Source organism: Neomonachus schauinslandi, chromosome 13 (genome assembly GCF_002201575.2).
Source record: "Neomonachus schauinslandi chromosome 13, ASM220157v2, whole genome shotgun sequence".
NCBI lineage: Eukaryota > Metazoa > Chordata > Mammalia > Carnivora > Phocidae > Neomonachus > Neomonachus schauinslandi.
Window position 1 is genome coordinate 40,830,209 of NC_058415.1, and position 23,503 is coordinate 40,853,711.

Sequence of the window (23,503 nt, forward strand, 5' to 3'; positions counted from 1 at the left end):
ACAATTAACATGTATTTGTAATCACAGGGAAAACAATTTGTAAAAGGGAAAAGACTGAATAATGGATTACTTCTGCAGTATTTTTAATTTCAAAAAGGGTAACACAGGAGACTTAAGTACAGAAATACCACACTCTGTGTTGAGGAAATAAAAGGAACCATCCAAGTGAGGTCTCCTGTGAATGAAGTATATATCCTACTAACTTTCAGAATGTCATTTTAAAACACTTCTGGTCATTCTAAAATTTCCTTAATATACATGACACAAGTCTCTACCTTCTTTTTTTTTTTTTTTAAAGATTTTTTTATTTATTTGACAGAGAGAGACACAGCGAGAGAGGAAACACAAGCAGGGAGAAGCAGGCTTCCCGCCGAGCAGGGAGCCCGATGAGGGGCTCGATCCCCGGACCCTGGGATCATGACCTGAGCTGAAGGCAGACACTTAACCATCTGAGCCACCCAGGTGCCCCAAGTCTCTACCTTCTTAAATGGAATATATTAGATATAATTTAACCTTTTTCCAACGTCTCAGAGACAGAATTATGAACATGATTTTCTCATTGGAGACTGAACAGCAATCGGGGTTGGGGGGTGGGGAGAATAGGAAGGTACCAATATTTACTGAGCACCTACTATGTGCTTTACTCCATTACCACATTTAAATTAAATTTCATTTTATCTTCCCATAAATCTATGCAAGGATGAGGAAACTGAGACTCCGAGAAATTAATCCCATGCCTCCCAGCCAGTAAAGGGGACACCAGGAATGAATCGCAAGTTAACCTGTCAAATCCGAGGGCTGGTCTCTCTAGAAAGGTGTATCTGGTTGTGTCCACCTAAGCAAAGTAAAACCCTGAGGCTATGCTTTGGAGTGCTGTGACCATATGTCACTTTCTTTCTTCTTTTACTCTCATTTTTTATCACCATCAGCAAACTGACCTCTAAAGCTACCCCCTCACCATACCTTCCAGAACTCTAGCAAAATTATGTCAAAAAGCAAAGTTTATTAGAGTCAGGTCAAAATTAATCATAAACAGACTCTGGATGGAGCCCACCACTATAGGTAAAGGGCAAGATTTTTAGAGCATGAACTCTAATATCCACTTTGGCCACCCATTCTGGCTTTGGACTCTATTTCAAAAAGGTGAGGTTCTCTCTTAGGCGATGTATTACCATGATATATCTGGTGATATATTACTATAATGTGTTGCTACATACAAGAACATGTCCCAAGGACATTTTGGCAACATTAAAAAGGAAACAAACTCTTTAAGAAACTGTTTTCAGGGCACCTGGGTGGCTCAGTTGGTTAAGCGACTGCCTTCGGCTCAGGTCATGATCCTGGAGTCCCTGGATCGAGTCCCGCATCGGGCTCCCTGCTCAGCAGGGAGTCTGCTTCTCCCTCTGACCCTCCCCCCTCTCGTGTGCTCTCTCTCTCTCTCTCAAATAAATGAATAAATAAAATATTTAAAAAAAAAAAAAGAAACTGTTTTCAGGGACACAAGAAATAATGCACACCAGAAATCTAAAAGAGCAAGATAAATTCTAGAACGGGTAAAACTTTGGGTTTGCTAACCTGAGCAGGACAGGGAAGTAAAAATTAAAGGAAGAAAAGAAAATGCTGGTGGATATATACAGCCCAAGAGAGGCTGAAAGAGGCAATGAATGGAAAATAAAATGCTAGATAGTAGTGTTCAAAAGCATCACCATCACAGGGGTCATTGTTGGGACACTGTTCTTTTAAGAACCAGTCATACTAACATTGAAACACCTAAAACAGTTGAACAAAGAGCAATTTTTATGCAGACACAGACACACAGATGAAATGTACACAACAGAAAGCCCAGAAACAGAGCACCATTATTTCAATGAATTTATTTGATAAAGGAAGCATCAAACATAAATTTTCTTTCTTTCACAAACAGCAAATGGTGTTGGAATAGTAGGCTAGCAATTTTAGGGTTGGCAGGAGATAGGGATCTAAATTAAATCCAGTTATGTTAAGTTCAGGGGTTTCGTTTGGGTAGTTTTCGTTTTTAGTACAACTATGCCCTTACTGATTTCTGCCAACTGGATCTGTCCATTTCTGAGAAGGGCGTTGAAGTCATCAACTATGGTAGCAGAGTCATCTATTAGTTTTTGCCTCATGTACTCTGATGTTCTGTTGTTAGACTCATACACATTAGAACTGTCATGTCTTCCTAGAGAATTGATCCTTCTATCATTATGTAATACCCTTCTTTATCTCTGATAACTTTCCTTACTTTGAAGTCTGTTCTGTCTGAAATTAATAGCTACTCCTGCTTTCTTTTCATTAGAGTTGGCATGGTATATTTTTCTCCACCCATTTACTTTTAATCTATATGTGTCTTTATATTTAAAGTGCGTTTCTCATAGACAACAAGTAGTTGGGTCATGTTTTTGACCCATGCTGACAATCTCTGTCTTAATTGATACATATAGACCACTGATACTCAAAGTGATTATTAATATGGCTGGATTAGCATCTACCATATTTATTACTGTTTTCTATTTTTTGCCCTTGTTCTTTGTTCCTATTTTGGTCTGCCTTCTGCCTTCTGTGATTTTAATTGAGTATTTTATATAATTTCATTTTCTCTCCTTCTTACATATCAGTTATATTGGTGGTTGCCCTAGAATTTGCAATATCCATTTATGACTAATTCAAGTCCATTTCCAAATACTCTCTGTACAATCTTCACAATAATTTTATAAATCTAAAACTGTTCCAAAATAAAGAGCTTATTTTTTTTAGTCCTAATCACAACTTTTTCTTTTTCACATAAACAAACATTCAACAATATAAACATTAAAATTTTTGGACAGCATAAAAATTTGTAACTAACATATAGAAAAATAGCAATTAGGGAAAATACCTGAAGCAAATATAACAAAAGATTAAAGTTTTAAAGTTCATAAGTATGTAAGAGAGACAGTGAGAAAAAGTTAAGCATGTAAGACTAGAACTTATATAAAAGGAACTACAATGTGGTAAACAATGGTAATAAAGAAAAATTTTAAAAACTTAAACAATTAGTTATTACTTGAGTAGCAAAACCGTTTCAAATAGCACCCAGTGGTGATGCTAAATTTTATTTTCTTTAAAGATTTGTTTACTTATTTGAGAGAGAAAGAGAAAGAAAGCAAGTGTGAGCAGGGGGAGGGGCAGAGGGGGAGGGAGAGAAAGAATCTCAAGTAGTCTCCTTGTTGAGCGTGGAGCCCGATGTGAGACTCGATCTCACAGCCCTGAGATCAAGACCTGAGTAGAAACTAAGAGTCAGACGCTCAATCAACTGAGCCACCCGGGTGCCCTGTGATTCTACATTTTAAACCACTTCACTTACACAGTATTGGTAACCACATAAACTGATAAAACTCTTTTGAAAGTGTTACGGACTGAATTGTGTCCCCCAGAATTCATGTGTTGAGGCCCTAAGCTCCACTGTGATGGTGTTTGGAGATGAAGCCTTTGGGAGAAAATTAGGTTTAGATGACATCCTGAGAATGGGACTCCCATGATGGGATTAGTGCCTTTGTATGAAGATGCCTCTGTTTGTCTGTCTGTCTGTCATGTGAAGACCTAAGAGATGGCAGCCATCTACAAGTGGGATCGAAACCCCATCAGGCTCTGCACTCAGCACAGGGTCCGCTTTGGATTCTCTCTCCCTCTCCCTCTGCCCCTCCCACTCGGGCTCTCTCTAAAATAAATAAATAAATCTTTTTTTTTTTTTAAATATTGTATAAAGAGCAATAAAAATCTCCATCCCTTTTAATCCAGTAATCCTACATCCATGAAGTTAATCTTTGGAGATAATTAAAAAACATGACAAAGCTATATACATGAAAATACTCATTACTTAGTTTTAAGTTTTTAAACTGGTTAACAACCTAAATGTCTAACAAAGGAGAAATGGATAATTGTGGTGTTCCACTTGATCTAATAGGCTATCATGTAAAATCAGTACAAAAACTATGCAGACTTATAGGATATGCTTGTAATAAAATTAAGTGCACACCAAAAGTGAAATTCCACAATATGAGGTTACTCATGTAAAAACACATGAAGAAGATGTCATAGGGTTGGGTATAAACAAATAAAATTAAATTTGTTGGAAAACATTTCTTCTTTTTAGTTGAATTAAGGTTACAAGAAATAATACTCAAAAATATATTTGCTAGTAACGTTAGATAGATTCTTTCTTAAGCGTTATCACATCCTAACTCTTGAATTACAGAACTGATTTCTTTTGGCAGTAGTCACAACTCTCAAAGAGTAAGGAAGAAATATTTACACATTTTATATAAGAAGACCATCAATTTTTCTTTACTATATTTTATTATGTTACTACTTACATAGAGATGGTTTCCATTGCATCTTCAAAGATGTCCTAGAGGGGAACAAAAAATACAATGAGTTTCTCAAGAATTAAGAACTCCAAATGTAGACAAAATGAGTATGTACATAACTGCAGGAGCGAGGGTTAGGGGACAATCTGGGTGGGATGCAGTAGATTCACTCAACTTTTACTAACGGGCTGTCTTCCAGAGAAATCAAGCAAATGAATTTTAGTGAGGTTTAATTTTTTTTAAATAATTAAGACAGATAAAACTAGCAATCACACTGGGCTAATTTGAAGAGTGTGATTTCCTTAATGGAATTATTTTTCACTTCTCGGTCTCATTCATCCAGATACAGAATAAAACAACAACTGGATTTGCCCAATTTAGTCTTCTCTTACTCCATGGCCAAGTTAGCATCCTCTAGGCCTTCCTTTCACATCCAGTTCCACTAACGTCCTGGCTAGTCTTCCTGCCACCAACTTTGTCCCAGTTAATCTTTACCACAAAGGCAGCCCTTTCCTTCATGCCACTGGCCTGCCCATTCAAAAGCTACAGCAGGAAAAAACTCAAGTGCGCACACACACACACACACGCACACACACTCATACGCACTTACAAACACACACACCTCACACTGATACACACTAACACCCACTCAAACTCACAGTCACACACACACACTTGCAAATACACATCCACTCACAAACTTACCTACACACAAAGCTCCCTCATAGCTGCAAAAATCAAATGCACACTCTCATTCAGATATTTGGGACTCTCCATAACCTAGTCCAATCTTCAAAGCATCGTTCTCCCTACATCTGTGCCACCACCACCATACCCAAGCACAAGGAACTCACTGGTGTCCCTACTCCCACGCAACTTGACACCCTCCATCCGAGTTTTCACACAGCTGTATTCTTTTCTTTCTCTTCTTTTCATAAGCTGGTGCCATTTCACTGTCGTAGGCCTCTTTATGAGCTTTCCATTGCACTTAAAAAAAACCCGAACTCCTTCCCATGATCTACAGAGCCCTAGATGGCTCTACCACCCTCTGACCACCTCTCCACCGACCTGCACCCTGGCTCACCCCATTTCGTGTGCAAGTCTCTCTTTCTGTTCCTTGAACAAGCCAAACTCATTCCACACCTCTCTTCATCATGCTCTCCTTCCTAGAATGCTCTCCGCTCAACTCTTCCTGTGGCTGACTCATTCTCATCCTTCTATTTCCAACTCAGAAAGAGAATGTCTCTAATAACCTCAATTAAAATTACTAAGACTAGCAGCTTAAAGTTTCTCATCATCTGATTTATTTCATTTATAAAATTTATCAAAATCTGTAATCATCTTGTTTACTTACTCGGTTACAGTCTGTCTCCATCAGAGCAGATTCTTACTTATTATGTCTACAGAAAAATCACCAAGGCTTGGCAGAGTAGTTGGTCAATAAATACATGTTGCCTAATGAATGAGTAAATTGAGCTCAGGCTATCAAGGCACTGATTACATCATCTCATTTCCAGCTATGATGCAGAAATGAGGAAAGAGGGTTATAGAACTTTTCCCTTGTGTGACAATTGATACTAAACAATGTTTAGACTACATCGAGCTCTACATTTAGGCAGGAAAGAAAAAAAGTGTATAAACACTAAGAAGAAACAACACGGTAAATAGTTGCAGAAGTTCAGACTTCAAGGGACTCCTGGGTGGCTCAGTCGGTTAAGTGTCTCTCTTCAGCTCAGGTCATGATCCCAGGGTCCTGGAATCAAGCCCCACGTCAGGCTCTCCGCTCAGTAGGAGCCTGCTTCTCCCTCTCCCTGCTGCTCCCCCTGCTTGTATTTTCTCTCTCTCTCTCTGTCAAATAAATAGATAAAATCTTAAAAAAAAAAAAACTTAAAAAAATGTTTTTTAATTAAAAAAAAAAAAGAAGTTCAGACTTTAGGATCCCTGACCCATTAATCTACTACATTGGGAGGTAGGTATAGTAAAGGGCAATTCAATCTTAATCGCACTCTCCTGCAGCAAAAGCAGAAGCTCATAAACCAACTAGTAGAAGAGAAATGAGCTAGCCCTGAAGCAAAAGAACCTAAGCCAAGAGTAAAAAGATGCTTCTCTGGCCACTATTAAAAATGACCAATTGAGGGGCACCTCGGTGGCTCAGTCAGTTAAGCATCTGCCTTTGGCTCAGGTCATGATCTGAGTCCTGGGATCATGCCCTGCATCAAACTTCCTGCTCAGCAGGGAGTCTGCTTCTCCCTCTCCCTCTGCTAACTACCCCCTGCTTGTGCTCTCTCTCTCTGTCTCTGTCTCAAAAAAATAAAAAAAAACTAAAAAAAAAAAAAAAAAAGGAATGGAGAAAATCTACCAGAGTTCTAGGATATTATTCTAATAAACTAGAGATGAGAAAGAGAGGGACAGAGAGAGAGAGAGAGAACTTCATCTATGAAGACCAGCCAAAAGGTGAAAAATGTTTTCCATTTAAAAAGAGGAAAGGTGGGGCACCTAGGTGGCTCCGTTGAGCATCTGGCTCTTGGTTTTGGCTCAGGTTGTGATCTCAAGGTCACAGGATCCAGCCCAGCCCCAGGCTCCCATTCATTGAGGAGTCTGCTTGAGATTCTTCCCCCTTCCCTCTCCTTTGCCCCCTCCCCTTGCTCACAGGCACTCTCCCTCTCTATATATAATAAATAAATAAAATTTTACATATATAAAAAAAAGAAAGGTAAAGAGAAGAACTAAGATTGATCGAGCGCCTATCACGTGCCAGGAATTTTACAAAAGTTATCTCACTTGTTCCTCCCCATTCATAGCAAGTAAATCCAGGTAAATCATAGGTAATTACCTGACCCATACTACACAGCTGGTAAGGGAAGGAACTGGGATTCAATCTCAGATCTTCAACTCCCAGTTATTTTTTTTAATGACCAAACTATGCGCAACCTGGAACTCAGGCAGCTGGGCAGGAGCGGGGCGGGGGGGGGGGGGGGGGGAGGAGGGGACAGTGTCTTCTCACGGTCATACCGCAGCATTGTTGAACAATTCCTCCCAGAGATTCTCTCATTCTCTAGGAGAATATCCTTGTGTTTGACTTGACTCTTTACTATCTGATTAGAACGCAGACACTGTGAGGTTACGTTACCTTCTAGATTTCTGAATGGCAGGAAAACCTTAAAGACTACAGTTTTATTACCCTGTAGGGCATTACCCAGTTTCACGTATGACCTAGCAATCTTTATCTATCCTTGTTTTTTAAGCCTATAAATACCCAGTTCCTCAAATACTCTTTGAATCAGTTTACCATCTCACTGGTTTCCTCCACTGATGGGTCAAATAAAACTCTGACATGTTCATTTTGTATCTTTATGGGAATTATATTTGTAATTTGTGGAAATTATACATTAACAGCAACAACACACTCTCTCCCTAGGTACCTGCAAATATGATGGTTTCCCAGATCTGTGTGAAAATTGATGTGGACTCTGCCGGGGGAAGAAACACCAGAAGTCAGAGACCTCTGCTCAGACCTCCCACAGCTTATACTCAGGGGCCAATGGCTTCCTTTTCCTTGTGTTTCTCTAGGTTTCAACACCCAGCTCAAATTCTATCCCTCTGCTGCCGCTGCCTAAGGAGCTCCCTTCCTCTGTGGATTCCCATCAAGACCCCTAGGTCTGGCATTAGATCCGACTGCTAGTCAACAGCCTCCCACCCAGCACTACGTACACCCGCATATATCCTCCACAGAGCATAACTAGATTTCTCTACCTATGGCCTCTTTGCTTCTCCACGCACCACCAACTTCCCAGTGCTTCTCCACTGCTGGTTTTTATTTGCCCAGTGATCACCGCAAGCTGTCTCCCTTAAACTTCCCAGGCCTGGGTAGGCTCAACATGTGAACTCCAGTTGAAACACATACGATCAGAGAAGCATCCAGAGTCCTTCCAGTTGAAAGACAGTAAGAGAGGAAAGATCATGCCGCTGACAAATATGACATGCTCATAGGAAAGCCCCTGTGTTTAGTTTCTTCCTGGAAGGCTGCTGCATTTGCCTCCCCCATTCCCACGCTGGGCCAACCCTGCGGAGCGACTACCCTTGGGCATAGTGTAACAAATGCTTATTTGAGCCACACCTGGCTCCTAATCATGCATTGCCTCAAAATGGTACCTTCTTCCAGAGCCTATCTTGACTCCCTGGCTGGACTCAAGGGCCATTGTACACCTTTTGAACCCACTTTATAACCCAGCATAGTATTTTGCACTTCACAGACTCAGCAAATAATCGTTGCTGACTGGCTGGCTGAGTACCCTTGTCTTAAGAGGAAAGGTCCTTACCTTGAGCGGTTTTAGTTTGCAGTTTAGCAAATGGGCTAACCCTGTATGTGAAAGAGTCCCTGGAGGACCTTCTGGATGCAAGGCTGGCACTCCAGGGCCTGCTCCTGCTGGGTGGGGAGCCTGAAACCTCCCCCCGCCCCCAGATGGATAGAGGACCCTGGTTATGGGAAGAGACACAGAAGTGAGGAAGGGGGATGGGGGTGCTGCATTAACTATAAGGCTTTTTAAGCAATTTTCATCTTAATTTGTTACATCTGTCATATTCTGAGTGGCACAAATGCATGCAGGTGCATTTAAGTGACCCTAAGTTCTTAACAAATATCTAAGAATCTTAAGATACCACTGATGAAAAGGTTTACATTCTGTTAATCCCTAGTGGGGCACGGCGAAGAATAAAAATAACAAATATGCTATTACCAGTAGTAATTTAAATACTCTGTATTGAGGCACCTGGGTGGCTCAGTTGGTTAAGTGTCCGACTCTTGATTGCAGCTCAGGTCATGATCTCAGGGTCGTGAGATCGAGGCCCACCTTGGCTCTGCACTGAGCATGGAGACTGCTTGGGATTCTCTCTCTCCCTCTCCCTCTGCCCCTCCTCCACCCCCCACACAGGCACAAGCACGCTCTCTCATAAATGAATGAATGAATGAATGAATGAATGAATGAATGAATACTCTGTATTAACTTCCAAAGAGACCCAATGGATTTACAACTTTTCAAGCCTCTCCATCTGAATTTTATTTTGCAATATGAAAAGGACTATGTGGCAAATGTTACTCCAAGAAAAAGTAGGAAGAAACATGATGAAAATTAAAGCTAGCTACCACAAATCCAAAAGGCTGAATCACTTCCCTAGGCCTCTTCCTTTCTCCCTTACCTCCTCCTCTTCTTCCTCCTCCTCCTCTGCCTCCGCCTCCATTTTTCCCTCTCTCATATGGATGACTTCCTGGGTCTAGGAGCTGATGCTACCATGTACTCATTGAACTGTTGTTCTTTAGGATGACAAGGTTTGATGGGGCTCTGTAGACACCTTCCTCCTCAGTGCAAGACCCCCACCCCATAGCCCCAGACCCTCCTCCCTGGAGCTTTCACCCAACATTCCATTCTATTGACCAATGAAGCTGTATGTTTGGTACCATGGACTAAAAGAACCCTAGTGCTGCCAAGAACTCTGACAAGTCATGGATTCTACCCCTGGCTCTGGGGCACGTCTGGACCATTCCCAGGACATGAGACATGAAGAGGATGCCCAAACCTCTTCGGGGACGAGGGTGGGGATTAACAGCCATGGGTGTTGGGGTCCTAAGGACTGCAAACATTCCTCTGCATGACATTCACCCCTGGTGAACCAAGACGTTCAAAATGGTTGCTGAACCACTATATTGTACACCTATATTGTGCACCTAATATAACACTGTATGTTAACTGTAATGGAATTAAAATAAAATGTAACTTAATTTTAAAAAAGATGTTCAAAATGGGAAACCAGACTGACATCAGCTGTTATAGTTTATCACAGTGACATACCAGGAGGATCTTTCAGATATTAGATGTAAATCTTTTCACACATAAGAAGAAGGGGCACATTGCTAGTTAAGAGAGAAATATATAAACTTACGTGACATCATTCCCCACTATAACGTCAACAAAGTATTGATTTTTCTAAACCAGGGTTAATTCATTTAAAAGACATCTTTATTGTATGTCCATGAAGTGACTTTTATTTTTTTTTAAGATTTTATTTATTTGAGAGAGAGATTGAGACAGAGAGAGAGAGCATGAGACGGGGGAGGGTCAGAGGGAGAAGCAGACTCCCCGCTGAGCAGGGAGCCCAACGCGGGACTCAATCCCGAGACTCCAGGATCATGACCTGAGCCGAAGGCAGTCGCTTAACCAACTGAGCCACCCAGGCGCCCCTCATGAAGTGACTTTCAGAAGAAAGACTGGGCAAAGAACTTTTCAAAAAATATATGCACCTGGAGCTCACCTCTCCAGAGTCATTATGCTCACACCTGCCATCCATTTCTCTGTAATCTTTTTGTCAAGCTCAAGAAGGAGCCCATGGCCTTGTGGAGCATATAAACTCCCCACCTGCATCCGGAGGGTTACCACTAGCTGTGTCTTACATGCAACGCTACATTTTTTTTATATTTCATATTGTATGAGGGAGCAGCAAGGCCCTGAAACCCACTGAAGCCAAATATAGAGCCCAGCTTCAGCATCCCCATTACTGGGTCGGAAGGGTGCAAACACCACTCACACTCCTATTAGAGGATTAACATCAAAGCAAGTTGTCTGTGAAAACTTAACTGACCCACAGGGCTCTTAATCAAAGGGAAGGAAAGCAACTGGGGCCCATACACTAGATACACTCACATTCCGAGTTCCCACTTGGCCTTTGCAGTGAACAAACTGTGACCCTCCCAAGGTTTAAAAAGATCAGACTATGAACATAATTCTCAAACGTAGCAGATAAAAAAGAAAAAAACATGATAGTCCACCTTCTGAATCTGCCCAGAAGGCTTGTAAAACCTGATTTTGAGGGGATACACAAAGTAAAAAACTGGAGGTTTTCAAACATTATTCAAAAATAGAGCTTTTTAGGGGCACCTGGCTGGCTCAGTTGGAAGAGCATGCAAGTCTTGATCTCAGGGTCATAAGTTTGAGCCCCATGCTGGATGTAGAGATTACTTAAATAAACTTTTTTGTTTGTTCGTTTTTGTTTATTAAAGATTTTATTTATTTGACAGAGAGAGAGCAAGAGAGAGGGAACACAAGCAGGGGGAGTGGGAGAGGGAGAAACAGGCTTCCTGCTGATCAGGGAGCCCGATGTGGGGCTCGATCCCAGGACCCTGGGACCATGACCTGAGCCGAAGGCAGACGCTTAACGACTGAGCCACCCAGGCGCCCCAATAAATAAACTTTTTTTTAAAATAGAGTTTTTTGGGGCACCTGGGTGGCTCAGTTGGTTAAGCGACTGCCTTCGGCTCAGGTCATGATCCTAGAGTCCCGGGATCGAGTCCCGCATCGGGCTCCCTGCTCGGCAGGGAGTCTGCTTTTCCCTCTGACCCTCCCCCCTCTCATGTGCTCTCTCTCTCATTCTCTCTCTCAAATAAATAAATGAAATCTTTAAAAAAAAAATAGAGTTTTTTTAAATTCCAATAATACAAACAGTAAGTCAGCTGCCAGAAGAAAAAAAATGTGCCTTAGAAGGTGGCTCAGTCAATTAAGCAGCTGCCTTCTGCTCAGGTCATGATCCCAGGGTGCTGAGATCAAGCCCCATATCGGGGCTCCTTGCTCAGCGGGGAGCCTGCTTCTCTCTCTGCCTGCCACTTCCCGCTGCTTGTGCGCTCTCTCTCTCTCTGACAAGTAAATAAATAAAATCTTTAAAAAAAAAGTTTTCATTTTAAACACTCATCACTTGAGATTGAAAATAATTTCACACACTCTCGAAGTACAGCATTAATATAGTTCTCTAGTTCCTCTCATGCCAGAAAAGTACTCTAATATTACCCCACAAGTTCTAAGTTTCACATTTACCAAAAATCACAGATCTGATAGTGAAAATTGGAGATATAGAAAGGATTACTTTGAACACAAAAATAAATTGAGCACATATTTACTAAGCAACCATTACATGCTGGCAAGTGAGGTTTTATTCAATGATTCACTCAAGCATTAAAGTGGTTTAGGCCTGGAAGTTATATTTAGACCTGCCTGGGTCGGAATCTCAGCTCTATCCCTGACTCTGGAGGGTTCTCACCCTTATAATGCTCCACTTCCCCACCTATAGAATGGGGATTCCAACCACCTCCCTGGATTGTTGCAAGGATGCTAGTGAGATAATGCATGTCAACAGGTCTGACTCAAAACAGAATCAATAAATACAATGCCATAAGATACTAAGCGCTCAGAAATGGGATGAATCAGTGGACTCATAAAGACAGACCTGGGATCCCTCACTGGATTTCCTCGATAACTCTTTCACACTAAAGATTCTGCATCCTCTTTTGGAAGAGAGACAAAAAAACTGAATGGGGGAATATTTATAGCAAATAGGTGCTCAAAAATGTTAACAGCCTTTAATTCTCCCATCTTAAAATGCCTTCACCTCACAAACTTTAATGTCAGTGTGTTACCCAGCATGATAAACATAACTTACGGGCACAGAGCCCAGGACCTCAGCTCACAGGGGAGCAAAGTGACCTTGACCAACAATGTAACTTTGGCCAATACACCCAACCTCTCAGGGTTCAAGCCTCCTCATGAGTAAGGCAGAGAGGATGGCACAGTTATCACCCCTTACTCAAAATCCTAAGTTCTCCGAACTAAACAGAAATCCCCCCCCCAATAAGGCAGCTGTTTGTCCATTACACATGCTAAAAGAAAATCCCTCAGGGAAGGCTGGCATTCAGAAGGACTGCATCTAGAAGGAATGCTGGGCTTTTCAGAGTTTGAGCCAAATCAGTGGTACTAACTTGATCCTCAAAAGCTACCTAGTGTGGGGTCACCTGCGTGGCTCAGTCAGTTAAGCGCCTGCCTTAGGCTCAGGTTATGATCCCAGGGTCCTCAGATCGAGCCCGGTATCGGGCTCCCTGCTCCACGGGAAGCCTGCTTCTCCCTCTCCCTCTGCCTCTGCCTGCCGCTCCCCCTGCTTGTGCTCTCTCGCTCTCTCTCTCTGTCGAACAAATAAATAAAATCTTAAAAAAAAAAAAAAAAGAAGAAGCTACTTAGTGTGTTAAGTATCAAGCAAAGCAGCTCACACAATGATTCTCTGGAATTGCCGAGAACTTCTACTCAAGCACAGAGAAACCAAGAGAATTAAAAAGAAACCACCAGATGTCACTCTCACAACCACTGACTTGCAAGGCGTTGCTTTAGTTCCTAACACATAGATGAGCGTGGTACAAAAAAAAAAAAGAAAAGAAAAGAAAGAAAGGGAGAGAGAGAGAGAGAGAAAGGAAAGAAAGAAAGAAAGAAAGAAAGAAAGAAAGAAAGAAAGAAAGAAAGAAAGAAAGAAAGAAAGAAAGAAAGAAAGAAAGAAAGAAAGAAAGAAAGAGAAAGAAAGAAAGAAAGAAAGAAAGAAAGAAAGAAAGAAAGAAAGAAAGAAAGGAAGAAAGGAAGAAAGGAAGAAAAAGAAAGAAAGAAAGAAAAAAGAAACTGTTAACTTTACAAAGGGGGAAAAGAATTTCTCTTTCTGCATTTCATTATAAATATAAAGCTGAGTTGCAGCTATGGCAGGGATTAAGCTCTAGGGTAAGCATTTAAAAGAAAAATTGTGTATAGTCAAGGTTAACAATGAACAAATCCTGTAAATTACCATTATATAATAGAGTACACATGGCTTTGGATATAATCTCACAGAGGAATAGGTACAAAACAAATGCAATATGTGCATAGTGATGTCTGGTGTGTAATTAAGAGTACATATGCAGGGGTGCCTGGGTGGCTCAGTGGGCTGAGCATACGACTCTTGATTTCAGCTCATGATCTCAGGCTGGTGAGATCAAGCCCCACCTCAGGCTCCGCACTCAGCAGGGAGTCTGCTTGAGATTCTCTCTCTCCCTCTTCCTCTGCCCCTCCAACCCCCCGCCACACCCCTCACCGGTGTGCACATGCATGCGTGCTCTCTCTCTAAAATAAGTAAACTCCTTTTTTAAAAAAGAGGACATATGCAAAATGTTTTTTACAATTGTGTATTATTGAATTCGTTTAACATAAATGACTAAATTATTTTACTCACCTGCATATAGTCCTCAGCTACTATTTTTATGGTGGTAAAATGAACCTCGCCAACCACTTAACATGTCAGGCACTCCAGTCCTCTGGTGCCAACCCTACTTAATCTATTGCAAACAGAACAATATCTAGGATGTGCCATTTTTGCAAGGGAATAATTTTACACAAAACAAACAAACAGCAACAAACAGAACCAATAGGCTGAGTTTTAACATTTTAAACAATTTAATTTTGAAACTTGAAATTTTGAAATCACTAGTAGAGGTATTTTAAAATGAAAAGAAACACAGCTTATAGCCTCTTCCTATGAATAAATAATTAACCAAGTCCATTGAACAACATCCAGACACTATACTGGACTCTTGGATGCTTTTTTCTAATTCACAATCATAAAAAGTGAGCTTTTCACCTCTACTATTACTACTACTACTATGTTCTCATAATAATAGTAACAGGTAACACCACTGAGTGCCAATCCTTAACATGTATTAACTCATTTAATCTTCATAGTGACCCTATTATTATTACCAAATTAGAAACCAAGACTCAGAGATTTAATTAAAATATCCAATATCCCATAGCTGTGCCTCAGTTTCTCCACCTGTGCAACTGTTTTAATACCACTTAATTTATAGCATTGTGAGGTTTAACCGAGATAACGTATTTAATGCACCTAACACCGTGTTAGCACAGCAAATAATAATGAACAATTTTTTCTGTTATCATTAAAGTGTTCTTACAGGGGTTCCTGGGTGGCTCAGTCATTAAGCGGCTGCCTTCGGCTCAGGTCATGATCCCGGGGTCCTGGGACCGAGTCCCGCATCGGGCTCTCTGCTCAGCAGGGAGCCTGCTTCTCTCTCTCCCTCTGCTGCCCCCCTGCTTGTGTTCCCTCTCTCGCTGCCTCTCTCTGTGTCAAATAAATAAATAAAATCTTTTAATAAATAAATAGATAAAGTGTTCCTACAGCTGAAAGTCTCCTGTGCAGCCTAAGGATGAGCAAAATGAAACCTCTTGCATCATCTTGCCGGACCCTCAAATTTTCCAGCCATTACAGAAAAATGGAAGAGTTAGCATTCCCTTTGGTAGCTCGCTCCAAAGTAATGCCTTAAAAATAGACCACCGATTTTTGTCACTTAATATGAGTGCTCAGAAGAGGCAGTTCCTGAAGAATACAGCTTCAAAGGAGACCTCAGATTGAGAAAACCCAAAGTTCAGGAGAGATAGGAAAGGAAGACTTGAGCTCAAGTGGGTTCCAATCCCAGTTTCACCAGTCACTAGCTCTGTGACCTTGGGTGAGCTACTGTCCTTCTCTGTGCCTCAGTTTCCCATCTCAGTAGATTGTCCATGGATTAAAGGACATACTGAAAAGCACGTAGAGCAAATACTGAGTACAAAACATTAGTTCTTGCCCTATTATTGTTGGGACTTGCACTCCTAAAGGCACTGGTGAGTGGTACCACATGTGTGCTACCGCTTGGACAGTTGGGGAGTGGATAGGGCACAACACTTGGCACTAAGAATCCTGGTTCTACCTCCCTCTGGTTGATATGTCCTGGTGTTCCCAAATAGATCAGTCCACCACAGCAAACCCATGCACCAAATCCACCCTGTTGCCTATTTTTGTAAATAAAGTTTTATGGGAACACTACCACACTCAATCATTTACATATTGTCTATGGCTGCTTTCCTTTTACAACTACACAGTTTAGTGGCTGCAAGTGAGACCAAATAATCTACCAAGCTGAAAATACTATCTGGCCTTTTACCAAAGAAGTTTGCTTATACTGACACAAATGGATAAAACATCAAATTTCCTTCCCTATTCCCCTGGATGTTTTGAGGATAGAGTAAGAAATAGATGTGAAAAAATCTATAAAATATAGGGATTATTTACCAAAAGCCCACAGCCTTCAAGCTTTAAATTCAAGAGGGAAATAATGCTCAGAGCATGGGCTGTAGAGTCCCACCATCATCTCCATCATTTATTAACTATGCGTGTCCTTGTGGAAGTTACTTACGAGTCTCTAAGATTCATATTCATCATTGTAAAATGGGAACAGCAACAGTACCAAACTTGTGGGGTTGAAGAATTACACAAGATGTATGAAAGGTTTAGCTTGGTATCTGGTCTATAAGTACTCAATAATGTCACCTCTCATTAAATTATTACTTTTGTTGTTAATACTGCAGAGAAAAGTTATGTGTCCAAATATTGGACCACTCAGACAGTACTTTGCCTCCCAGGGTATCTACCCTCATGAAAATTATAGGTACTAGCAAAGCAGAGATGCTGAAAACTGTAATCTGTGCTTTGGGGGCATTCTAAGGGAGAAAAGGCTAAGACTCCAACTTACTCATTTCTCTCAAGACTAAATTCTCCTTCAGGGCCTGGGTGGCTCAGTCGGTTAAGCATCTGCCTTCAGCTCAGGTCATGATCCCAGCATCCTAGGTCTGAGTCCCGAATGGGACTCCTTGCTCAGTGGGGAGCCTGCTTCTCCCTCTGCCTGCTGCTCCCCCTGCTTGTGCTCTCTTGCTCTCTCTCTCTATCTGACAAATAAACAAATAAAATCTTTTAAAAAAAGAAAGAAATTTTTAGCAAGAAGCTAAATGCCTACCTACACATTTGAATAATGTAGAGAAATAAACTTTATATTATAAGACATTAACTGTATCAATCCCATCATAAGTGAAACGCTGACATGTTGGTTTCTAACAAGAAGCAACTGAAGGGTGCCTGGGGTGCTCAGTCGGTTAAACATCTACCTTCAGTTCAGGTTATGATCCCAGGGTCCCGGGATCGAGTCCTGCATTGGGCTCCCTGCTCAGTGGGAAGTCTGCTTCTCCCTCTCCCTCCACCCCTCCCTCCTGCTCGTGCGCTCTCTCTCTCACATGCTCTCTCTCTCAAATAAATAAAATCTTAAAAAAAAGAGGAAGCAATTAAATATGGAAACTTACTCAAAACCAGCAGAAAGGAGAGGCTGCCAGAAGGAATTAGTAGAGTAGATCATATAATTAGTATTGAATATGTTATACATCAAAAAAAATTTTAAGAATTTAAAATTCTAAACATGTAAAAGACAAAAACTAAAAATCTGGTAAAACTAATGCATTAAAGGGGCGCCTGGGTGGCTCAGTCGTTAAGCATCTGCCTTCGGCTCAGGTCAAGATCCCAGGGTCCTGGATCGAGCCCCGCATCAGGCTCCCTGCTCAGCAGGAAGCCTGTTTCTCCCTCTCCCACTCCCCCTGCTTGTGTTCCCTCTCTCGCTGTGTCTCTCTCTGTCAAATAAATAAAATCTTTAAAAAAAAAAAAAAACTAATGCATTAAAAAAGAATTTGAAATACCTGCAAAGGGGTACCATGGAGCAGATGCATTTGGGGCTGAGGCAAATGTTCAAGATCTCAATTATAGCGGTGGTTAAATGGGTATACACAATTATGAAATTTAACTTGTACATTTAATATGGATGCATTTTAGTGCATGCAAATTATACCTCCATAAAGATGGTTTTTAAAAGAATTTGGAAAAAAGCTAATATAAAAAATTTTCATATGAAGTGTTAAAAATCTGGATGCTGATATCATAAGAAGGGTATCATAATAATGGTGTCAGTTCTGCAACACTCCATATGTGCCAGGCACTGTTCTAAAAGCTTTTACATGTATTAACTCATTTGTTCTTCTGAACAACCCTCTGAAGTGGCTTAGTATTAACCTCCACTTTACAAATGATGAACATGGACACAGAGAGGTTATATAACTTGCCCAAGGCCACAAAGCATCTAAGTGACAGATCTGGGATTTGAATTCAAAGTTCAACTTCAGAATCTGTGATTTTATTCACTGTCATTAAAACCTTTAACACTGGGGCGCCTCGGTGGCTCAGTTATTAAGCATCTGCCTTTGGCTTGGGTCATGATCCCAGGGTCCTGGGATCGAGCCCCACATTGGGCTCCCTGCTCAGCGGGAAGCCTGCTTCTCCCTCTCCCACTCCCCCTGCTTGTGTTCCCTCTCTTGCTGTGTCTCTGTCAAATAAATAAATAAATAAATCTTTAAAAAAAAAAAAAACCTTTAACACTGGGCACCTGGGTGGCTCAGTCGATTAAACATCTGCCTTCGGCTCAGGTCATGATCTCTGGGTCCTGGGATCGAGCTCCGTGCCAAACCTGCCCCCCCACCCCCCTAACCACCCCCCCCCCGTGGGCTCCCTGCTCACGGGGAATCTGCTTCTCCCTCTGCCTCTTCCCCCCCACCTCGTGCTCTCTTCTCTTGCTCACTCTCTCGCAAATTAATAAATGAATAAATCCTTAAAAAAAAACCTTTAAAACTGCTTCTGACAAATTTTGTAAATTCAACAAACTGTGCCATTTGACAAAATGACCCTCACCAAACCCAACCAGAGCTATGGAGATACAAATTCTCCTCCCACCATGTATGTCACTTGCAGACTTAGGTACATGGTTATTTTGTTCTGTGTCTGAGTTCCAGGAGGCATACCCAGAGCACCAAGAAAGCACAATGCCTACACATGGCAGCTGCACCAACACAACTACATGAAAGAATAAAGAAACAAATGAGTGGATCCAGGAATGAACAAATGCATTTGGTTACACCTCGAGCATCACTGTAGATAGAAATTTTGTTCATCCGTATGTGTATATATATATACACACCAGTTAAGTCAATGTAATAGCTATTCTTTTTTTTTTAAGATTTTATTTATTTATTTGAGAGAGAACAAGCTAGAGACAGAAGGACAGGGAGAAGCAGACTCCCTGCTGAGCAGCGAACCCGATGCAGGACTCGATCCCAGGACCCTGGGGATCATGACCCAAGCCAAAGGCAGATGCTTAACTGACTGAGCCACCCAGGCGCCCCTGGGCTATTCTGATTAATAAGGTACAAAACTGTTATTGAACACATCAAATCTCTGTCACTATGAGAATATGTAAAATATTTAGCATGTTTATACACCAAGCATTATACTTTGCTTTTTAATATATTGTCTCATATAAACCAGATAGCATTGCTCTAAAAGAAGTGTAATTATCATCTCAGAGCTAATAAATGGTTTATACACAGGCCTGACTCCATAGATTGGGCTCCTATCCATCATGCCAAGAAACCTGATAAGTAGTTCTAAAGGAAAACGGGATTTTCCTGGACAAATTAAAGCTGTGGAATTGGCACAGGAATATACATATATATGTTCCTGTGCCACATTATATATATAGAGAGAGAGAGAGAGAGAATAAAGAATACAAACACAAATTCCTGTACATATAGGAATTTATTTTATGATTCAGTTACATTTTTCAATTGGAGAAATAAGAATAAATTACTTAATAAATGATGCCAAGTTTATTGGTTTTCTGTTGGGACAAAAATAAAATTAAACCCATACACAAATTTTGATATAGATTAAGTATACACACACACACACACACAAGAGAGATAAATGTATGGAAAATATATTCTTTTTAAAAATTTTATTTATTTGACAGAGAGGGAGACAGGGAGAGAAGGAATACAAGCAGGGGGAGTGGGAGAGGGAGAAGCAGGCCTGCCGCTCAGCAGGGAGCCCGATGCGGGGCTCAATCCCAGGACCCTGGGATCATGACCTGAGCCAGAGGCAGATGCTTAACAACTGAGCCATCCAGGTGCCCCGAGACTATTTTTTTATAATCTGGAAATAAGAACAATCTTTCTAAGACAAAAACCCAGAAACCATAATGAAGAGAGTGAAAGATTTGGCTACCTGAAATTTTTAAACTTCCAAAACAAGCATATGGCTAGGAGAAAATATTTAAGACTTACCAGACAAAAAATTACTATCCATAATAAATAAAGAACTCTTACAAAACAATAAGAAAGAGACAAACAACCAAAAAGCTCAATAAAGGGTGTGAAAATACAGTTCACTGAAGAAGAAATCCAACAGCCAATAAACTTGGAAATATGCACCTAAAAGGGGCCCCTGGGTGGCTCAGTCAACTGGTTAAGTGCCCGACTCTTGATCTCAGCTCAGATCTTGAGCTCAGGGTCCTAAGTTCAAGCCCCATGTTGGGCTCCATCCTGGGTGTGGAGTCTACTTTAAAAAAAAAAAAAATGCACCTAAAAAGTAGTAGCATTTTGTCCATATGACTGACAAAAATGTAAAAGATTGATAATATCAACACTTGGCAGAGATGCTGGAAAGTGAACATATATCTTTGCTACAGTCTATTTAGAAGTCAGCCTTACAGTATCTATTTTAAAAATTAAATACATATACATTGACACAGCAATACTACTTCTAGGATTCTGTGCTATTACAATATCTATACACATGCACAAGGGTCCATCTATTATGGAACATATTATATCGGGAAAAAATTAGAAAGTACCTAAATGATCTTGTATACAGAAATAGTAAATAAATAATGGTACAGTTACATTACCCAATTCCCTTCAGTCATTATATAAAGAATAAAGCAAACAGTGGAAATATCACTAAGATATATTAAATGAAAAGCCTAATCCCAGGAAAGGTGTATAGTATATACTTATAAAAACCCTAATGCTGATTTCTTCTGAGAAGGAGAAGGGCGAGAATGGTAAAGGAAAGATCACGTTTTGACTTCCGCATCATTTAGATCTTTTGTAACAAGAATGTTTTTATGCATTATTTGTATAATGTAAAAAAGAATGAACAATTAGAACAATATAAAAAAAGGTTAAAGTATTACTTCAAGATAAGCAGTTTCAACATACCTAGAAAAAAACTCCTGCACAGTAAAGTAACATGACATTTTAGCTGAATTTGTTTCATAACCCATTGCCTCCATGTCCAGGATAAATAAACAGCACTTTCAGTCCCTAGATAACTTTTTTTAAAACTCTTTATTTAGAAATAATTTTAAACTTAAAGCAGTTACCAGAATATGAATAGTAAAAAGAACACCTGGGTGCCATTTATCCAGATTCCTCTATTATTTACACTTTGCCCTGTTTGCTTTATAATCTACTCTCCCTCCCCTCTCCTCCCACCTCCCTTCTTCTTTCTACCTAGCAGCTTAGCTACTATTTTTTCTGAACCATTTGAGAGTAAATTACATATATTGTGGCCCATTGCCTGTAAATACTTTAGGGTGTATCTCCTAAAAATAAGGATAATCCTTATGTAACCACCATACAGTTATCCACTTCAATAAATTTAACTACCTGAAACTACTGTCCATATTCCAATTTTGTCAACTGACCCAACAATTTTCATTTTTGGCATGTTTCCCCTACAGTATAGGGTCTATCCAACAGTCATGTCTCGTTCACCCCCTTTAATCTGGAACATTCTCATAGTCTTTGTCTTCTATGACATTGCTATTTTTGGAGTACAGCTCTCCTCTCCTTTTTTTTTTTTTGTAAATAGAATCTTCCTTATTTAAAGTTTCTCTGAGGGGCCCCTGGGTGGCTCAGTCAATTAAGGGTCTGCTCAGGTCAAGATCCCAGGGTCCTGGGATTGAGCCCCACATCGGGCTCCCCTCTCCCTCTGCTGCTCCCCCTGCTTGTGCTCTCTCTCTCTGTGTCAAACGAATAAATAAAATCTTTTTTAAAAAATAAAAATAAAAGGATAAAGTTTCTCTGATGTTTCCCCACAATTAGATCCAGGTTAGGCTACTACAGAAGGGACACTGTGTCCTTGTCAGGTCATTTATAACCAGAGGCAAAGATGTTCGTTCATCTGCCATCACTGGTGATAGTAATTTTGATCACCCAGCCAAGGTGTTTGATTTCTCCACCGCACAGTTACTATTTTGTCTTGCAATTAATGAGTTTGTGGTGAGACAGTGTAAGACCATGTAAATAGGGGCGCCTGGGTGGCTCAGTCGGTTGAGCATTCAACTCTTGGTTTTCAGTTCAGGTCATGATCTCTCAGGATTGTGAGATCAAGCCCTGGATTGGGCTCCGGGCTCAGGGGAGGAGACTGCCTGATACTCTCTCTCTCTCTCTGTCCCTCCCCCCACTCATGCTTGCGCTGGCTCTCTCTCTCTAAAATAAATCTTAAAAAAAAAAAAAGACCAAAATATTCTAGAGAATATTTACGTAGTCTTTTTACCACATAAAATCTATTTACCCCTAGATTCAGCACCTATGGTGACAGCTGCCTGACTCAATCTTTACTATGATGGCTACAGATTGATTTTCCAACTCCAGCACTCCCTCCTTTTACTGAAAGTGAAAGCCCTCCCATATCCCCCATTTATCTATCTAGTTAGTTATCATTAATATGGGCTCATGGAGTCTTATTATTTAAAATGAACTGTACACATCACTGCCCTTAATTATTTTTCTGCTCAAATTGTCCCAAATTTGGCCTAGGCAACTTTTAAGCTTCTCACTCTTTATCCCCTCCAAGCATATTCTAATACTTAGAACTTGCTTATAATAAGAATTCTGTTTTGCTAAGGAATCTTACAAGGTTAGGGCACATCTAAATTTTAGCCATAATATTCAGTTATTTTTCTGATTCTCCTAATGACAACTAAGGTATATAGCCACTGACTTACACACCAATGTACATTAGAAAATGGACTTTATTACAATGAGAATATTAAAGGTCTGCCTAATTTGCTGCCACCTGAAGCTGTTTCATTACCATTTCTTAGCTGTTTACTCATTGCTCCAAATACTTGGAGGGGAAGCTAAAGAACCTCGGCATTTACATCAGAATAATACACCTCTAAACTCTAAAGGTCTCTTTAAATCATTTTTTAATTAAGAGAGAGCTATCTATAGTGAAAACTGGCAAAAATGTGCAGCCAATCTGGAACCAAAAAACTGCCAAAATTAACAGGCTGATGGGGCGCCTGGGTGGCTCAGATGGTTAAGCGTCTGCCTTTGGCTCAGGTCATGATCCCAGGGTCCTGGGATCGAGTCCCTCATCGGGCTCCTGACTCAGCAGGGAGCCTGCTTCTCCCTCTCCCTCTGCCTCTGCCCCTGCTCATGCTCTCTCTCTCTCTCTGTCTCAAATGAATAAATTTTTTTTTTAAATCTTTAAAAAAAAAGAAAAATTAAGAGGCTGAGAAGCAGCTAGAGACAACA

At 40.6% G+C, this 23,503-nt stretch overlaps 1 protein-coding gene across 1 annotated transcript in view; it reads right to left on the reverse strand.

Annotated features, from left to right (window-relative positions):
• Positions 1–23,503, reverse strand: part of TTC39B (tetratricopeptide repeat domain 39B) — a 120,573-nt gene that overhangs the window by 81,888 nt on the left and 15,182 nt on the right. Inside the window, exon 2 of the mRNA XM_044920305.1 lies at positions 4,374–4,408. Coding sequence (XP_044776240.1) covers positions 4,374–4,408 — 35 coding nt within the window. The remainder of the gene's footprint in view (positions 1–4,373; positions 4,409–23,503) is intronic.